The sequence below is a fragment of the Lichenostomus cassidix genome, chromosome 3, assembly GCF_008360975.1.
Source record: "Lichenostomus cassidix isolate B80296 chromosome 3, HeHo_3.0, whole genome shotgun sequence".
Classification (NCBI taxonomy): domain Eukaryota; kingdom Metazoa; phylum Chordata; class Aves; order Passeriformes; family Meliphagidae; genus Lichenostomus; species Lichenostomus cassidix.
This window is the reverse complement of record NC_139483.1, coordinates 100,442,744-100,463,633: the sequence shown is the minus strand read 5'-3', so window position 1 is coordinate 100,463,633 and position 20,890 is coordinate 100,442,744. Positions and strand designations below refer to the sequence as shown.

The window sequence follows — 20,890 nt, the reverse complement described above, 5'->3', positions numbered from 1 at the left end:
GTCTAAGAGTATTGTAGAAATATTTGCACCAGATCCATTTCAGAAATTTAAGAAACATTAACTTTGAGAAGTCTAGAACTACAGAATCAAAATGTAGCTAATCAGCCTAGATGTAGAGGTTTAGGATAACGAAGCATTTCAAACATGTAATTCAGATATGTGTATTTAGTGTCTTAAATATGAACAGCTGTCTGCATAAATATTAACCTATCTTTAGTCAGCCCAGCATTAAAAATTACAGTACACAAATAGTTAAATCATTTTAAATATATAAATAAATATAAATATTAAACTCTCCTCCCAGATTTGCTTAACTACTCATGTATTCTTGATAAATCAACAAACCATGCAAAGAATGATTCTGCAAATTTATCCTTTAAGGCAAAAAAACCAAACAAAACCATTTCATCTTTGACTTGTTTTGTTTTATTAAGAGAACAGCTAACTCAAAGTTAACAGTGCTGAACACTCTGTTCATCATGCAAGAAGTATATTTAGTTTTGATCACTTTCTAACTACCTCTACTCAGAGACAGTGTGGGATTTTTGTACTCGCAGGGCAGAGAGCATTTATTAACTCAAGCCTTCTCTCCAGTGTGGCACAATCAGAATGTTCTGAACAGCTGGTTAGGAAGATAGCCAAGATGCAAGAAAGATGTCTGAGCCTCCTTTTCAAGGGCAGCCAACTCTTGTACTGTAGGTGCCAGAATATCCACATGACCTTTGTACAATCCACCTGCCAAAAGAGACACAATCTAAATTATGTGTTCAAAGTAGTTTTTCAGCAGAACTAACAAAGCTTAACCACGGTCATTCAGAAAGTTAATGACTTTGTTTAAAAAAAAAAAAGCACAAACAAACCAAAGCAGGTATACACATACTCTTGTCACTTGCAACCCATAGGCTGCATGTAACAAATGAAGATAGCAGATAGCAAAGAACTAGCAGCTTTTTATAATCCATCTATTTATAATCTTTTACTTATTTACTTATTATTCTGTAGTTACACAGGAGACAACCAGGAAACTGAGCACTGCAGGGAACTCTAGAGTAGTTAATTGCTTACCACCCAGAGCTCTTTTCTGCCCATATGTAACTTTCCCATCAAAATCATCCACTGGTACTTTTATGTCTGGTTCAACTTGGGCAATAGTGCAGTTTAAGTGTTCTTCAATTTCACCCAGCAACTAAGAGAAAAAAAAACCAGGAAGATTTTAAGTGCTCTTATGGTCCAAGACTAGTCAAACTAGCGCTCTGAACAGTTACATTCAAGTAGCTTGAACAGTAATGGTACACAGAAAACAATTTGGTCACAGACATGGAAGACCATTTTTATTAGCTCAGACTATACAAGCTAATTTCCAATTTCAGTATGATTTTACCCTACCTAGAAGTCTTTATTTCATACACTACCCTACTTTGAGTCTACTTTATAATAAGGAGCTCATAGTCCAAGTTTATTTTACCACAGATTATGTATATTGGCCCTTCTTTATTAGAGAAAAAAAGGGAAGTATTGGTTCTTAACAAGCATTCATAATTGGTACAGAAATTCCAATAAAAATCTACTTAAGTTACACACTATTTCCAGGATTAAAAAAAAAAAAAAAAACAACAGTTTTAATTTACTTAGCTTTGTAACAAAAACAGAAGTGTATAACAAACATCCTCTAACTCTTAACAGATTTTGATTAGGAAGACTATAAGGAAGCTGATAATAAGACTCCAACAGAACTGGCTGGGAATATTAAAATAAGCTTTTAAAATTAAACAACTTACAGAACATATAACTTGAAAAGTTTTCTAATTTCTTCTTCAAATGGAATCAAAGGTTATAAACACCCTAGGACTAGTGGTGTACTTCAACTACACAGGTGAAACAAGAACTTTATTCTTGAGTCCTTTAGAGGAATTAGGGAACATTTCAGCAAAATGCTTACCTGCATCTCATTGTACCATATGGTACAACCTCCCTCTTCCTTCAGTCTAGTGTTATAACAACCTTTGCCACGACTACTGCATACATGATACCAAACCTAGAAATAATGGAAAACAACTTTTAAACTTTGTGAAATAGAGTTTAGTACATTCATTTTGACTAATTATAGCATGAAAGAGAATTCAGGTATCTGTTTAGGTTCCCCTTCAATTAAGCATGGACAAACAAGCAGAAAGTCAGATAGCAGTTCTGGATAGATGTTCAGTAAATAATGTCTATTCACCTTTGCTTTGGAGTATAATTACCTTTTCTTTCTCTTTTGCCACAAGGGAGATTGCCAAACCCATCCTGAAATATTAGGGGAGAAGGGAGAGAGAAATGTATTTCAGTAACTATTGCCAACTTGTGAAACAACAACAACAAAAAATATCAAGAAAACCTGGTGACTGCTCTGAACACACACATACCTCTCAGCTCTGCCTACTCTCCCAATTCGATGAACATAGTTCTGTTTTTCATCAGGGAGTGTCACATTGATAACTGTATAAAATAAACACAATCCACAGAGAACGTAAGACTTTTTTAAATATAGGAGCTAAGGTTAGAGATCAGACACCTAAAAAAATACGACTTTGCTGCAATTCCTCCACTCAGCCTACATAGTTGTACATAGTTTATGTTACAACAGTTACAGGTGCAACCTGCAATACAGTCTTTCACTCTCAAACTGTTTTCTCCCTGATTATTTTTTGGCAAAAATGAAAAACCAAAGGAACAATTCCCAAAAATGCAGAACATCATCAGGTACTGAGATGGTACAATGACGAACCAAATTAAATATTGCCTAGTTTAAGCCTTTAACATCTACATCTTTTAAAATTATGCTATGGGTCATGTTTATTTTAACTAGTGGATAGGACTGCAAACTTATTGAAGCTCTAGTGCAATTGAACAGCTTAGGTTTAAAAACCTTACCATATGGAACACCATGAATATCAATTCCTCTAGCAGCAACATCTGTGCAGATCAGGAAACGGACATCTCCCCTCTGCAAAAAGAGTTGTAATGAAGTGTTGTGCTAAATACAGCAAGCAAAATCCCAGGCAATGAAACCATAGTCCTTTTCCCTTACTTCACCTTGAACTGAATCTGTACATTTAGGAACACTTCAAATAAACCATTAATAGCTTGGTCAATTTACACCCGTGTTTCTTTCCCAAATGGCATAAGGCAAACAAAAATCAATGAATGGCTTAATCAAAACTGTAATATTTGAATAACTTCTTTTTTAAATAATCAAAACTAAAGAATTTAAAAAACAATGTAATTGCTAGGGAGTTCAAAGCTAGATTTTTATTTTAAAGTAAGCTCCCTATCTTCTCAATTCAAACTCACAAAGGTCATACTGATTACTAGTACAGACTTCCACCTACAAAAAGCATTCCTCACAATTTCAGGAATTGGGACACAGAGCATTTGAGTTCAATCCAATTTAAATGGAGAAGTAGGGACACAAATTAACATATGAATTCAGACAGTGGGAGGTGAGGAAAAAGCCTTCAAGATTCTGCTGCATCACCTTAAATCTTTCCAGGTTTTGCTTTCTTTCTTGAGGTTTTCTATCACCATGCAGACAGACACATGAGAACTGATGTCCCTTCCTATCAGGGCCTGAAAGAGTTTATATTAATGACATCACATATAAGTTATGACACAGAACCATACAGAACTGAAAAAAAACTTCATGGGCAAAAGTCTCAACTCAAGGAAATTTCATTTTATTACCAATATATATCTCTAATTAGTGACACAGACATTGGCGGGGGGGGTAAAAAAATATGCAAGACAAATAGTTAAACACCATTCCTCCCTCCTCCCCAAAGCAGGTCTGTGCAGGCATTTCTCCTTACTCCTTCCTGCTCTAAATTTCCCCATCTCTTCAAATGCCTGTATTCACCTTTCTCCTCAAACACCCTGTTTCACTGTTAGGGTTTTCTTTCACTTTTCTCTCTATGTCTTGTTATGCGTGTCAATTTGTACACACAGATTTCTTCCCATGTCTCTTGCCCTCACCAACTATCAATTTCACTGATATATTTCAGCAGAGGCACCACATCTCTTCTCAGTGGTTCAAATTTTGGCGCATGACAGGTCATTTCCAGCCATTTCAGAACTGTCTGGAACAGGTATAAGGCAGTTCATTGCCTTCTTTCACAAAGGGCACCTCTGCAGCTGCCTACAACCGAACCCTGAATTTTGTGCCCACTCATTAAGCAAAAAACCTGAAGCACAAATTTATTTATGCTGTGTCGTAGTATTGGTGACCTCCAGCATAAAATTTTGGTGTTGAAAAAACACAGAAGTGAGAAAAGTGAGCAGAGAAAGGTTGACATAAAAGCATTACCCCCGCCCTGTTGGATGAAGTACTGCTCCATATTATCACAGTCTATTTTAGTCCTGCAGAAGATAATGGCTTGGTCCATCTTGTGCTCTTTGATAGCCCGAACAGTGTATTCTCCTTTTAGAATTTTAATAGCTTCAGACCACATTTCTAAATAAAAATAAAGATGTTATTTCACTCAAACTGTTTTAAAATATGAAGAACAACTGAACCACATACCTTTAAAGTTCTCTAGCCTACCAGCAGACAGGTAAACTTTATTAGAGCTAGTAAGCTAAACCTTCAGTTTCTACCTCTCTCTTCCACGCTCCCATGCTCCAAGGTGATATAATACAGAAAGAACAAAACCACTCAGAAGTTTCAGGTTTCTTATACACACCAACAAACACTTGTCTACTAATCAAAATATATAGTCAAGTCTCTTTCCCACTCCCCAAATAGAGAAACACATTTGTCTTCATGACTATGAGAATGTAGGAATAAAATTTTGAAGGAATGTGACTCAAGGCCAGTATCTACTACAATTTACCTTTACTTCAAAACATTTACAAATATTTCACAAGCTATTTCTTAGTGTTGCTGATTACCTGGAGTGTTAGCGCCAGGTCGTGTATTGTCTTTTGCATGTACTTCATCAGTCTAGGAAAAACACAAACAAAAAAGGCCCCTAAGACTCTTCACAGAAAAATACTTCAAGCTAATCTATCTTTAGCTAAAGGAAAGTCTTGAGTTTAAGCACACAAAGCTTATTCATAAAAAAGAGCAATAAAATTATTTATGTAGACACTGATTAGAAAACACCTTTGAACAAAGTGAAGAATTAAAGACATCCAAACAAACTTGAATTAAAAGGTATTGTAAAATATGGTTAAATTACATAAATAGTTCCTTAGCTTTTTCCTTATGCTAGGTGGAATCAGATATAAACTCAAAACCCAAGAAAATTAAACACATACTAAGACTTAATGAAAAGGTACTAACACATATGACAGAGGTTCCAAAGACAAGAAGGGATTAAGAAAACCTGTAAACTTGTAACTGCATCAGCATTGCCAAGAACAAAACACAGTCCCAGCATATTCAGAACCAGAATATTAAAGACCTTAAAAACCACCACCTTCTCACATGAACAGGTGTCAGGTGAATGCAGAATTTAGAGTCTCAAATGCAGTCTGATATGAAATCAATTCCTTTAAAAACTGCCCATCTCATGTGGGCTTGAGACAAAACTACCTTACAGAATGATCCATCTTGGCAGGTTTATTTCCTCCTGCCCAGTCAGAAAAGAGGTATTAATAACAGTTAGGCCACAGATCGTTAGTTGTGAAATGAGTGAAAAAGCACAGAGCCATTGTTCTCCAGTGTAAAATAGACTGTTACCCTATTAAACTCTTCCTCAATCATGTTTGTAACACTGAGCTGTTCAGAAACAGTGTTATGACATCCCTGATATGACGCTAACTACCATGGAACAAACCATTTCAGATTAAGCTGTTTCAATAGCCAGCAAATATCCTTCAACATTAGGCTCCTGTTCTGAAGGTTAAACAAGCAAACATGGACAAACAACCTAAGTTTTCACTTACTCTGATATGATTCTTGCCAAGCCTTTCCCAGAGTTTATCTGTTTTTGGATTTACAGGCACAACCACATGGTGTACAGTTTCAGGGACAGAATCTTCTCCTTTCAAGTCAACCCAGGTGGGAAAATGCATGATCTTTTCAGATAGTTTTTTCACATCAAAAGAATGCAGTGTTGCAGAGCACACAATCACCTGAGAAGAAAAGAGTCATATGGATACCACTTAAGACAAGATTCTCCCAGTCCAAAAAGGCGGGTGTAGAGCTGGAAGAATGTTATGTAGTTGAACAGCACAATGTAGCGCAACAGAAAGAGTCTGGATTTCCTCATCACAGGAACCACTCAGTTGGCAAGAGTCAAGAGACAAAATAAATTGCTTAACTATCCTCTTACAAAGACCCAATCATTTAATAGGAAGAATGCAGAACTATTGAAAGCTGATGAGCCAAGATTATTAACACATTAGAAATCATAAAGTATGTATTCATATTTTGATATATTTATATATAAATAATTCAAATTAAATTGAAAACTGCTGAATACTAGGTTTCAACATCTAGAATGCTAAAAATACATATTCCCAGGCAATTACTGAACTCACTGAAAAAAATGTTAGTTTTGGACAAGAGTAAACTCCACTTCAAAGAAGCATGCTCCATGCCAAATAATGAAAACAAAGCACACCACACACACATGAAAAAAAAAAAAATCCAAGCAAACAAAACAAACCAAAAAAAGAACAAAAAACCCAAACCACAACCATTTTATACCTGAAGTCTCTTTCCATCTGAGGTTATCTGAGGAATTTGACTGTGGATCCTGTGTATGAAATCTGAATAACCTTGGAGGAGAAGGCCATCCTGCGTGGGGATGAAATAAAAGAGATGAGGTTGCAAATCTTCTCTCTCATTTCTCAGTCCTTACATTTGAGTTAGATGAACAATACACTCATAGTCCCAGAAGTTCTTGTTTTTAATTAGCTGGATGGATCAATGCATGGCTGGGATATTATTAAGGAGCAAAAACCCAGTAACAATTTGGAGTATTTACATATAGCTGCTGTGCTTATCAAGCAGCTACTCCTAGCTAATACCCCAAGGCATTTAATCTTTGGGAATGTTCAATGGTACTATAACAGATCAGAGAGATGCACTTATTTCACAGCATATTGAGTACAAAATTCACTGGTTTCAAGGCCTGCTGAGTTAACTAACACTTGTATTTTGTCTTGGTCCTTCAAGTTCCCTGCAGTGACAGGGACAGACTTCAGTACCTTGTAAATAAAATCTGAAATATATTTCTCTATCAGAAAAATTCCAAACAGATTTAACAGAGAGGCTACGGGGGGGGGTGTGGAATCAGTACGTTACTAAGGTTACAAACAATGAAGATTAAGCTGGAACAGTCAATAGGTACCTAACTGTTCCACTGAATTATCAAATACTACAGAACAATCATGTTTCACTGACTTTTTTGCAAGTATCATACTGCATTTTTTCAATTATCATACTGCATTTAAGAATAGAATTTAAGTAGCACTGAGTTCTCTACATACAGCTTCATCCAGAACCAGGAATCTAACTTGAGATAAATTAATCTTTCCCGTTGAGACCAGGTCATCCAGCCTTCCAGGAGTTCCAACAACAATATCCACCTATAAAATACATAAAGAGTATGAGTTGGTCCTGTAAGTAAATAGAGACATTAAAAGTTTCATATAAGCTTAACATTACAAGAAAATTATCAGTATAATGCTTTATCTTCAATTAATTATAACTTTATAAAATCCTAGAGTAATTTGAGTTGGAGGGATCTCTTGAGATCATATGGTCTCCACTCTCACCTTCACATGCAAATCAAAGACAATTTCCAAGTTACTTTAGGTAGCTGCCTAATACAATTTTCAGCACCCTTATGGAAAGCTATCTTACAACCTCTTCTCTGGGCAACCTGCCTTTTGGTTCTACAGCCATTTCATTATCAGAATCTACGTTAGGGAGGAAGCCTTCCCTTATTTTGGGAAGTGTTGTGCACCTTTCTCCCTCCCCTGAACCCCAAGCTATGTAATTTTATCATCTAAAGCCAACAAACAGATTGGTTTTTAAATGGGAGAAAAAAAAATTAAGTTTTCTTACTGTGGAAAGACACAAAGTCTATCAACTATAGCAATAACTTAAGATTTTGCCAGACAGAAGAGTTCACCATCATGAATTTAGCATTCATACGGAAGTCCAACATTCTTCCAGTTCAAGCAGGCTTAAGAGAAAATTCGTATTTTGGCAGCTAGAACAACTAGCAAATTGAACGGTAGTGATATGTTCTCACTTCCAAAAGTGAGTCTCAAATTAAAAAAAACACAAACAAAAAACTCTGTGACTCTGTTCTCCCTACAGCACAACTGAATTGATTGTACATTCCATGCTGCTGAAACCAGACCATCTCCTATGTAAGACTGGTTTGCAGCATGGGTTGACCTTGATAACCATAGACTATTTTTATTCACAAAACCATGGAACAGAAGTTAATAGGAAAACTGTATGGCTGGTTAAGGACAAATAGCAAACAATTACACCTTTATTTTAAGATTTTCAGTAGTACTCGGGCTCTAACAGACTTCGACTAAGTACTGTAAGGACTTGTATTGACATGGAAGTAAAGGAACAACTGCTAGACTGGTGCAACATGAGCTTGCTATCAACTGTATATTTTCTTTTTAACATATTTATTATGATTAGATGAGTTATACCAAGCACCATTACTATCCTCTAGCAACATCATAAGGAACCCGAACTATTAGATCATATGAAAAAATACAACTTACGCCTTGTTCCAGTACAGAGAGTTGATCCCTGGCAGCAACTCCACCAATAATTAGCAGTTCCCTAAAGTTACATCAATATATTTGACATTTACCTATTTGTTATATTCAGAAGTACACAAAACATCTGTCTAAAGACTGATTATTTTATTAGTCACTGATGATCAACATATCTGAAAAGTAATTTTAAGAATAATAGGAAAAAAATCCATTTTGAAATTCATCCCTTCATATGTAGTGAATTGTATTTCAGTTCAAGTGAAAGCTTTGCTACCAAATCGCATGTGAATGTGCCTATGTTGCCACTGTTGTAATGAACCAATTTAATATTACAAAAAATGTTTCTTGAAAATATCAAAAATAATTAAGTTACTTTAATAAAGTTTTCTGTGTTCTTGAAAGTAAAGAAATGCAAATAAAAGTAAACTAGATGAGTATTTCATTGTGGCTTGCCTCTTCTCATGGTTTAGTTCCCTGTAACTGTAGTAAATGCACTCTTAAATAGACTGCAGTTCAGAATAGGGAAATGTTTAAGTTTTAGAAGCACAGTCAAAACAGAGACAACTTTAAACCAAAGCAACTTTGGTTGATTCATTTTTCAGAATTGCCTGTAAGCACATTAATGTAAAGAGAGCAGACCCTGTATACAACTATTTGATGGAAATGAAAAACAAACAAAATGAAGGGGCAGAGGGAGATGGGGATATAGTAAAATGTTTAGGAAAGAAGTGCAGTTAGCAGATGTTCTTAGTCAAGAAAAGCATGTGAAGTATCATACTAGTTATCATTGATAATTAAACCGCCCCCCCACCCACCAAATTAGTCATACGAGAAAAAGGCAGTCCATAGATAAAACACAGCAAAAAAACCCAAAAAAACTCCTCAGTGGTCTAACTGTATTTGTGAAGTCAAAAGGTTGGTTGATAGCAGATTACTACTGAGATTATTATCTGGAGCACTGCAAATTATGGTCATTTACCTACAAAGTGGAAAGCCCTTCCCATATCCCTGTGAATTTATGTCCATAGAAAATAAATGCAACTAATACAACATAAATGCAACTAATAAGTTCAAAATTACCTTAATTTGGGATTATCAACGTATTTCTTGAACTGCTTCACATTGTTCAAAGTTTGTTCTGCCAGCTCTCTTGATGGTTCTACAATCAATGCTTTTGGAGCATTTGGAAGGTTCTGTGCTTGAACGACTTGTGCACTTCCTAAGTGGGGGGAAAAAAAAAAAAAAAAAAAAAATCACCATCAGGACAGCTACACTCCTATTCTGCAATTTTTTACTCTAAACAAATTAGGATTTTCTATTTGTAATTAAAACCTAATAATTATAAATGCTCCATTAAAAGGTGATGTGATTGCTCGCTCAGTTATGAGCAACTTCAGAATAATGTTCAGAAATTACAAGTGGATGGTACTGGTCATGCAGGATAATCCATTCTATTGCAGGGCATAAAGACCCACACTATTGATAACACTGCTGAAAAATTTAGCTGGACTTCTTTTATCTGATGCATTTCTACATTCAAAATAGTAAAGACTATTGGTCTTTTAAGATTAAGAAAATCTGATACGCTTTAAAAAAAGCACCCGTATTTCCTTGTTACAGCTGTATTCAAGATCTGTCCAATAGCAACTAAAGGGATCAAAAGATGCTCTCTAACACAACCTGAATAGAGAAACAAGGGAAGTTTGTAAAAATCTAACCTACCTGAGTGTTGTGATTTTACAACACTACCCTCAGGAGCCTTGCAAAGACCAACGTAGCCATCTTTTGGTGGAAACTTGAAATCTTCTTCACCAAAATTGAATTTCAATTCAGCATTCTAGGTTTCAACAAAATTGTGTCATACAGAGAGATTCAAGAGGCCATATAAAATGAGAAACAACTCAATAACGAAAAAACAGATAGACAAGGAGATGGAGAAGGCCTTTTCTTCTCCCATCTTACATATTCCTCTTCCACAAGTTACCACAGAAACCTCACTGGAACTTAAAAATCCCCAACCAAACAAGCAGGAAAAAGCCAACAAAATACCTAATCACTTTTTCTGAACTGGAGCATTTTTCTAACCACTGAAATGTTTTGCTAAAATCTTTACTCCTTGAGAGAGAGACTCAAAAAGACTAACTCTCAAAGACATACTACTACATTACAATCATGTTATAGTTAAGAACCAATGAAACACGAAATCTGACTTTCAAGCTTTTTGCTTATATCAGTTGAATGACAGTATAGCAAACTCTCATACACACAGCACAGCACTGATATTAAGAATTAGTTATCCTTTATATTTTACCTTTATCTTCAAGTATTAAAATTTGTATTTAAATATCACAGTACTCAGAGCTAACACACACTTTGATTACCACCTCAGTAGTGAATACTGGTAAACCAAAGACAACAATTTACACGCACAAATACAGTCGCTGTAGGCGGCTATGCAAATTTTGTACTTAAGTAGTTCATTAACAAATCTAGAACAATTATAATCATCTTGGACATAATTCCTAAGTTACCTTCAGTACACAAGCTGCAAAAAGTGCTTGGTTCCTTATATGTGGTGGGATTTCAAATGCAAGGCCAAGGTCCTTCCCTGAAAGTAGGGCTCAGTCAGACTCTGCAAGTGTGCTTGCTCCCCTCCTTCCCCCCCGCCCCTGCCAGTGAAAGCATCCAAATAAAATTCCAAAGAAAGAGAATAAAACTTACCATTTTTGGAAAACTTTATTTGTCCTTTTTCTGTATCTAGATAACACCCAATTGTATCATGCATAGTGAATTCCTGCCAAAAAAAAACCCCAAAGTTTCTGAAGCTACGAGATTTTTAATGCATTAAGAAGACTTAGTGCTTATATTCTGTCAGCTTTTAGTTTTCCCACCTCTCCCTACTAAATGCTGGTTCTTGAGAGAAACAAGTTCAATTTATTTCAGTAAGACCATTGTAAATAGAACACGTATTTTTATTTGATGACAAATCTTCACCAAACTGCCCAATTGATCTTAGATATTTAAATATTTACAACTGCTTTAAATTTACTTTAAAAACCAAAGACAATGACACATTTAAGTCATTTACCTGGAAGTATTCTGCATTACAGAAAAGCACATTAGTCATGTATTTATTAGCCAATGTAAATCCAAGCTTAGAGCACCAAAAATGGCATCAGACACCTGTATTTCGATTATAATAAAAGACTAACTCCTGAAGATGCTGCTATATGCAGGTTATGTAAATAAAGCACTTAAGTGCTTTATTTAAATATCTTGAGACCTGTTAATTTTAACGGTATTCAATAAAATCTATGCATTATAAACTGCTTCCAATCAACAGCTCAAGAATCACTATTAAAGAAGCTACAATAGTCATAAAAGTTGCAGGTTTTATGGCATTGAGTTTTTTAGTACCACAGAAACACTTGACTTTCTGCTGTAATATTCATATTTACATAAATTATGTTTAAGTATCTGAATTCTACTGGTACATTCCACAAAAACCACCAGATATTCCCAGCAGACACTTCGGAAGTGTACATTAAGGTAATGGCAAATCCAATTCAATAGCCAGAAGTAGTACATCCTATGTCTTATTAGCATTTAATAATGAATTTTGGCAGATTACAGAGTTGTGCAATTAGTTCTATTCTAACTTCTAGCAAAAAGAACACAATGCCCTCACTTGGACATTCACCACGGCATACAAATCGGTTCATTTGTTCAAGCTAAAACTGAATTAAGTCAAGACAAATCTCAAGAGGTCAGTTAACTTTTAACCTGCAACACACAGAAAAAATTTAACTTCCAAATAAGAGTCAATATAATTGCAGGCTAACCACAGTCATGTCCCAAGCTTATAACTGCTCTTTAAAAAATCTGTTAATAAGATCTTTTTTATCTAAAAAAGCCTCAATGTTTTTAATTCTCCTTTTGCCTAGTGAACCTCCCTTGGAAGTGAGCACTATTTCAATTGCTGATTGTAACAGCATAAAACTAACATGCAAAACTTTTAATAATATTTCTACCAAATGCAATTCAAGCTTACCTCACCATAGCTGTCAAACTGCTTGTTGTGAGATTTCTTACCAGTGCCACCAAAGCCAAAGCCAAATTTATCAGTGCCTGAAGACAAGACAATAGGCTTTTATTTTTTGGTTGACAGGTTACACTTTTTCCTCTTGGTATCAGCAACTGAAATCTCTAACTACCACATAAACAAATAATACACAGTGCTAACTACAGACTTCTGACCTGGATGTATACCAAACTAGTACTTTTTCAGCAGTACATTTATTGATTTTACTAGTCTCCATTCATCTTCATTAAAGATAAAAAATGAAATGAAAGGCAGAAAGTCACAGAAGACAAGAAAACCCTGCCACCACCAAAGACTTCCTCTTACAGGAAGAAAAATGTTTGTACAAAAGGGTTCAACTCTCCAACTTCAGGCTCCTTCTCAAGGAGTCTATTCTCTGCAACGCTAGAACAGGACTCCAGCCATTCCATGTGATTAAGAAAACTACCTATGTGATTCTTTAGAAGGAAACTTACCCAGATCTAGTGAAGCCTGCATAGTTGACCAACCAACTCTGCACAAGCCTTGGTCATGACAGGAAACTTCATAGTAGTATTTCCCTTTAAAAGAAAAAGAAAGGATCTAATACAACAATCAAATTCATTAAGGTGGTTCAGTCTTGCTACTTTCAAGCCCATACAAGTCTAACATTCCCAGTCCTGCTGAAAGTGTCATAAAATCTCCTGTGGTGTTTATGTGAAAAGGTTGTGAGTACACCTATGTATGGAATGTAGAAAGAGCAGGCAAAAGAGACACAATACACACTGAGACGTAGTGGGTGAAACACTCCAAAGGAGTGAAAAGCAAGAGAGAAGAGTGGTCCTACTGAATGCACAGGAAGTGATAAACACAGGACGCAAAGTTCTGCAGAATCAGTACCAGACCATCAGCATGCCCCAGCATCAACAACTGGTTTTGCCACTTGAAGCATATCCAGCTGGCTGTTATGTACACACATACTAAAGAATTATCTGCACACCCCATGAAAGGAGACTGTTTAGAGTCTTTCTGAACACACCCCTAGAACCACTGAAGTAGCAGGATGACTCTGCTTCTGCGTCAAGTGTTAGGGTATGCCTCTCAACTATTGCTGCAGCCACAGAACCATGAAAATTTTGAATGCACACATGTGTGTGAAGTGTGTGAGGAAACAACTCAAAGTACTGCATGCATAGCTATTTCCTAATAAAAATGCATTCTGATGAATATTAGTTATGATTCTGCCTCCTTCAACTCAGTCTCTTATTGATGCCTAAAGATTTTTCGCTTTTTATGTATTCTTCATACACTTGTAGCTTTGTGGACTGTTGAATACTTCGGTATAATTTATAGCACTTTTCCAGCTTTCTTTCCCACAGTGAGCAAACTCTTATTGATGCATTCTTAAAATTTTGTTTAGTCTTGTCTGTTAGTTTACCAAGGACATTTTATTTTGTCCCATCTATCATGGACATAATAAAGGCAGAGTTGGAGGACCGGGGGTAGGACTCCAATGGGGCAGAACCTGGGGGGAGACTACCTAACCAACTGCTCCTCTAACTGGACAGTATTGGCTGGATATTCTAATTGCTCGATCCTATAAAATTGCACAAATCTAATTCAGGATGCAGTTTTTCACCCTATTGTATACCTGAAGGCTTTCAAGTGAAGGTTTGCTTTTTTAGTATCATTTTAACTTCTTTTGGGAAGCTTTGGTTCTATTTCCAGGCATCACCATCAGGGAAAAGGTAATTTACAACAGAATGAGAACAGAACAGAGGTATTTGTCATTTCAAAGTCTTAAGCTAGCAGTAAATTTGGTCAGATGGACAGAAAAGTTTTTGATGCAACCATCCACATTGACAATGATTGACAAGCAGGCCTTTCAGCAGAAACTTTTCCAGCGGAGTATTCAAAACACATCATTTTATATCTACCTTTAGTCACGCCTCTAGTTGCTCTGCATCCATGCCATTCCTTTATCTCTCTGCTTTGACAACACAAACCATCCGATCCAATTGCTGAAAATTACAAGACAGTTTTAGTCAAAGAAACTGCCTAACTGCTTTTAGAAGAAAATTTCATGCATGCATTCCTCTAGCTTATTCTTTTTTACCAAGCAAATGGTTTCAAGTGAACAGCAGGACAACTCACCAAAAGCTGATCCTCTATCATAGGGGTTCATTTGCCATTTATTGAGCACTAAGTTTGAAAGACAGTAACAGAAGCATTAGATCAACAAAGCAAGCCTGGAAAACTCAAATTAGAAGTTCACATTGTTCCTACAGTGTTTGGGTTCATTTTCTGGGTAAGCAGCTTTATTCCAATGAAATTCATATGAGCTCAAAATGAAGGCCTACAATTTGAAGGAGGGGCACAAATGCATAATGCAAAGGTATTCTATGGAAGTTTAGATTATTCCATTAAGGAGAACACAGACTAAGTTACTTAAAAATGCGACTGAAAACACTGAAGACTTTCATAAAGTAAGGCAGTTCCACACAATCACAATCAAATTCAGCAAGAAAATATCCAAAACTGCATTAAGAACAACAAATTTGGAATGCATTATTTGCCATTTCTGTTCCAAGCTCACATTAAGATATTTTTTAGGCTATGAGTTAAAATGTCATTACTAAGGACTTGCACTTGAAATTTCTGACTTAATTTTTCGTATGCACAATAACATGCTGCAATAAAATCGAGGCAGAATTTAAAACAAATAAAACTGAGTGTATTTCTGTATCTATATTACATTCTGTCATGGAGAATTTTAACTTTTTTTTAAGTTGACTTTACTGTCACCAGTATAGCAGTAGCTATAATGATGAGAACTTCTTTAACATCTTCAGGGTGTTGTTTGTGCAGATACTGTTCACTTACATAAAATCCAATCTATGAATACCACAGACTGGACATGGTTATTAGCTTTATGGTTGCAAGCTTAATTAAAGGGATTAACAGACCCTCAAATACTGTGGGGATATCATCACAGTTACAATCCGTTCTATACAGCTGAGTTCTGGCCCTGTGCACTTCCTGCTCAATTCAGTGTTTGCTAAAATAAACCTTTGGCAAGTCAAGATGTTGTTATTCAATTCCAAACCTAAGCAGGTACCAAAAGGAACATAACAGCTCTACTCAGCACAGCAGAATTAAAAGATTGAACTGGACTGTTAACCCAGCCCAGTAAGTCTGAGCCTAGAAGAGCTTTCTGCTCAAGCTCATTTACAAGGTCCAAACCAACTGCTTGGTGTCATAGCTGGTCTCATCTAATCCTGCAACAGAAAAATGTTTTTTAACTCCTCCTTTTAAGATGAACATCATCACCACTTCACATCTTGCAAGGCACTAAACTAGCATGGCTTTCAGAACAACACTGAACAGCAAGATGTGGATCAGCCAAGCTGAAAGCTCAAGCTGAAAACAAGAGCATCACTAAGACTCTGCAGTCCAATGCACACCAGCTCTTTTCATGATTCCACCTGTAAATTCATATTCACTGTTTAATAAAATACTGAATGATGATATTCTATTTACATTATCCCGAATTATGGAAAAAATATTTTATCTAATGGCAGGTGACAAAATGAACATGAGTTAGCAGAGCTTTAAATTTAAGGAGTGCAACGTATAAAAACCTACCTGCCCCTCCAGTTTTAATAGTGGCTTTTCCTTTCTTGCCTTCCATTTGGTCTTTCAGTGTTTCATAAACAATCTGGATAACTGGAATGCTGAAAGCCTGAAATGAGAAGTTACTTTCATTCCACAATTTATACACTTATTTCCAGCCTGGTTTTTGAGTCCAATACCCAGGGCCAGAAACACTTAAAAACATTCCTACATACATGTTGGTAAAGATTATTACCAATAATGCTCAAGCACATATACACATTCTCTCTGCATACATGCATACACTCCACCTCTCATCACTTAAAGACTTTTACTTTCTGTTAACTTGAATTTGATTACTTACACCAGTTTTTCCACTCCCGGTTTCAGCAGCCTACAGGAAGAAAAATGTAACCATTTAACCAGGACTGTAAGGACTGTAAGGACTGTTCTAGAATTCTACTTTGATATACTAAGTTTAGTTTTTTAGGAAGTATTATTTTGGTTTATGGAAGCAAGAACACAGAGATCCATAAAAGACACAATGAACAAGGCATACTAATCTGATACTCTCAAGGTTATTGATACTGCAAGCATTGGCTTAGGCAGTTATCAGTCATGTTCAATAGAGGTGTAGATTAGGTATTTACAGACAAAAGGAGAGTAGATGAGATCAGACAGCCCTCATTCATGTGGCAGTGCCTGTCCAGTAGTCAAAAAAGAGCCCAAAAATCTAAATTCCGTCTGCAGGAACAACTGGAAACACACCAAGAACTCAAAGAGGCTTTTAGCTGAAGAATATACTTCCTGTTGAAGGACAGGAAAGCTAATCTAACTGTGGACCCTTCTGGAAAGGGTGAAATTGACCATACAAAAGACACAGGACTTCTGTGAATAGGACTAGCCTGCATACCTACCATAAGTACATCACCACCTCCTAATATCAACGGGATGGATTCTGCTTGGATATCTGTAGGAAGACTACAGGAAAGAACACATTAACACAAGTCAATGTTATCAGCAGAAAAAGAGATTTTTGCTTATATAAGAATTCACAGAACCCATGGTCATCTGCAAGATAAAACAGGTAACTCCGGGCTTGCAGCAGACTCAGCTGCACCTTGATAAGAGGGCTACATCTCGTACCATTATGTTAAACTATAAAAGAAACACATTAACTATATATTCCTTGTTTTCCTTTCTTCAAATGAGTTTTTCTTTAAAGCCACTTATGCAGCCCTCATTCACATGACTCCTGTTCAAAACTGGAAAATGAAGTAAAGATAATTAAATGCAACCAGCATTTTCAGATCACATCTAATTAATATCTTTCATATGAGAAAAGAAGAACTACATACATTAAGTTTGTCCATACTGACAACATTCTGAATGATAATCCAAAACAAACGAAGTAAAATCATTTTGGCCAAACAAGTAACCAAACACAAAATAATAACTTTTTTAGAAGACTGATACACAAGCATTAAGTTTGAAAAACTCAAATACAGACCACAGTGCGGAAAACACACACTACACTAATATCAATTACATGACAATATTTCATCCAAAAACCCCATGACAGATAACAAAATAAACCAGAGGTACAGAACTTTTTGTCAAAAAAAGAAAAAACTGAAGTCATGCTCTGCTTTTCCAAGTTTAAATATTACCACTGCAGTCACAATTTGGGTTTTTCAGTCTTTCACACTAAAGAGAAGCGCATGAGATGCAGTGACAGTTAAAGGAAAACACATATCCACTTTGCTTTAATGTGACAGCTCTGGTGTTTTAAGTATGTCATACACTGCTGAAAAGCAAATTAGAGTTTGCCACATTCCTACTTACAGCCAGTCCATCTCCTCCACTGCTTGAGCTATCTCAGGCATAACACCCATTTCTGTAAGACAAGCAAAAAAGGAACAAGCAGTGTTATTTACCTCAACACAGCCCAAAAGACTGTGAAGTGACAATACTTCCAGCTACAAACAAAACCATGGAAAACCACTCTTTCTGGCAACAGCATGTGCAGCTTTCACTACAGCACCCACCTCACAGGCAGCTTTGAGAGCTGTCCTCACTCAGAGCAGAGTAACTCAGGCATACACAGGACACAGGGGCAGGTACAGACACAGCAGCAAAGCAAACACGCTGGGAACAGGGCACCATTTCAAGGGCAAGGTACCTATCTTTGCACCCTTAAGGAACCTGCCTATGCAGAAAACAGGGAAGACTCTGCTTATCACAAATATCTCAATTCTCTCTACATTTGAGGTGCAAACAGTTTGCAAAAAGAAGAAAAAACCTGTATCCTATAAAGACTCTAGCTCACCAAATCTTGTCTTACACACTTACAGCATGTACAATAAGAAGACAATGCTTTGGTTTTGATAAAGTTATTAATTAATCCATCTTTGAAAGGTCTTTTCCTTGGGTACCCCCTGTGGCAAAATTCTTATCAAGGTCTGATGGCTGTACCTCAGACACAAGTCAAACATGGAGCAACATGTTTGTATGTGATAAATAAATCCTCTGTATTTAAAAAGATAAAGAAACCTGCAGCTATTCAATAAGGGCAAGAGGAAAGCTGATCCTAACCAACCCATAAGATGGTAGTATACCATCAAAATAACAATTTATCTGTTGGTCGTCTTTTTGGGCACATAAAGTTACTCCAAATCAATTCCTTTAACTATAAATATGCACCTTTCTAAGCAGAGGCTTACATGCTGGCCTCTGCACTGCCACATGCTGGGTTTCAGTCACAGCATGCACATGGACACACACTGAGCTGGGCTTGGCACAGATGGATGTGTGCAGACAAAAATTATTCTTCCATTTGCTATAATACAAATGCTGACAGAAACGTTTTATTTGAAATATGATTTCAGGAAGTTTTAATATTTTCAAGTGCTGGCCTGTGCTCCTGCAAAAGTAGGCAACCCACACAAGCAAAAAAGTGTCCATAGCAATCAAAACCAAGTCCTACTGATTTCAAGCTAGAAACAAATCCATACATAGTTTACTCCCTATACTCCCAACTCAGACAATTTAATTCAGTACAAAGAACAAGGATTTAACCAAACAATGAGACTGTGACATTTGCCTCAACTACATCCAAATTAATGCTGCTGCATAGCATCCAAACTGATCGCTAGAGCTCGGGAAGAAGCTTCGGCATTTTCCCCCGTGATAAGATCTAAAACGTTCAGTTAAAAGGTACAAATTAAAACCCCCATATACATGAAAACTTTACAGAACCCTGATCTTGGCCGGCTGCCTATTTGTACAAATGTCTGCATGGGGAACAGGACACAAAGAGTGATGTTTCCTCCTTTAACAGTAAGCTTTTGGATTGCTATTTGTACTATTTGAGTTTACTATAGGGTGCTATAGTAGTTCATTAATATATCCCCACATATAGTTAATACAATATATATATTTTGCTAAACCATATCACCAAACAGAGTTTCTTTTATAAAAGCCAGTTATTACCCACTGCAATACAGAGAACAGGTGTGATAAACCCCCTGCTACTGAAACCAGTCAGCATGAGGAACGAGCCTAACTTTGAAGCAGCCCCTTTCCTGGATCCACATACGCAATAACATCTGCAAAACCATTCTGCTAACCACTTCTCACGGCCTGCAGAAGCCCGAGGAGCGAGGAGAGGCACCGACATCCTCCGCAGGCCTCACAACCTCCAGCCTGACACATGGTCAGCCACACCCTACCGCGGGCCGGCTGGGAGGGCGGCCCGAGGAGCTCTCCCCGGCGCCGCAGGAAGCCCGGGAGCCGGCGGCAGAGGCGAGAGGCTCCCTCACGGCCGAGGCCCCGCGACCCCCGCGCCACGTACCCGAGAACGCCGCCATCTTCGCCCCGAGCACCGCGAACGGCGCAGCGCGCAGGCGCACCGCTCGGCCGCCGCTTTATGGGGCCGGCTGGGCGCAGGAGGCGCCGCGCCGCGCGTTCCGCCCCGGCAGTGTGCGCACCGGGTGTCAGTGACCAGCAGTGCCCAAAGACACTGACAGCGAGCACACCGCGGTGTTAGTGACCAGCAGTGCTCTGAGACACTGACAGCGAGCACACCGCGGTGTCAGTGACCAGCAGTGCCCAAAGACACTGACAGCGAGCACATCGCGGTGTTAGTGACCAGCAGTGCCCTGAGACACGGACAGCGAGCACACCGCGGTGTCAGTGACCAGCAGTGCCCAAAGACACACTGACAGCGAGCACACCGCGGTGTTAGTGACCAGCAGTGCCCAAAGACACTGACAGCGAGCACACCGCGGTGTTAGTGACCAGCAGTGCCCAAAGACACACACTGACAGCGAGCACACCGCGGTGTTAGTGACCAGCAGTGCCCTGAGACACTGACAGCGAGCACACCGCGGTGTTAGTGACCAGCAGTGCCCAAAGACACTGACAGCGAGCACACCGGGGTGTTAGTGACCAGCAGTGTCCAAAGACACTGACAGCGAG

At 37.6% G+C, this 20,890-nt stretch overlaps 1 protein-coding gene across 1 annotated transcript; it reads right to left on the bottom strand.

Annotated features, from left to right (window-relative positions):
• Nucleotides 1-403: 403 nt before the first annotated feature.
• DDX1 (DEAD-box helicase 1) lies at nt 404-20,402 on the bottom strand. The gene is made up of 26 exons (XM_085056879.1): nt 20,265-20,402; nt 18,257-18,308; nt 17,329-17,392; nt 16,776-16,805; nt 16,445-16,541; nt 14,954-15,001; nt 14,737-14,820; nt 13,297-13,380; nt 12,791-12,867; nt 11,461-11,533; nt 11,271-11,347; nt 10,462-10,576; nt 9,820-9,958; nt 8,743-8,803; nt 7,477-7,575; nt 6,692-6,781; nt 5,926-6,114; nt 4,927-4,978; nt 4,343-4,489; nt 3,518-3,609; nt 2,914-2,986; nt 2,406-2,478; nt 2,244-2,286; nt 1,940-2,035; nt 1,066-1,186; nt 404-735 (listed from the first exon to the last, which is right to left on the bottom strand). The coding sequence occupies exons 1-26, from the start codon at nt 20,278-20,280 to the stop codon at nt 605-607; spliced, it is 2,223 nt and encodes a 740-aa protein (XP_084913005.1). The 5' UTR covers nt 20,281-20,402; the 3' UTR covers nt 404-604.
• Nucleotides 20,403-20,890: the final 488 nt, after the last annotated feature.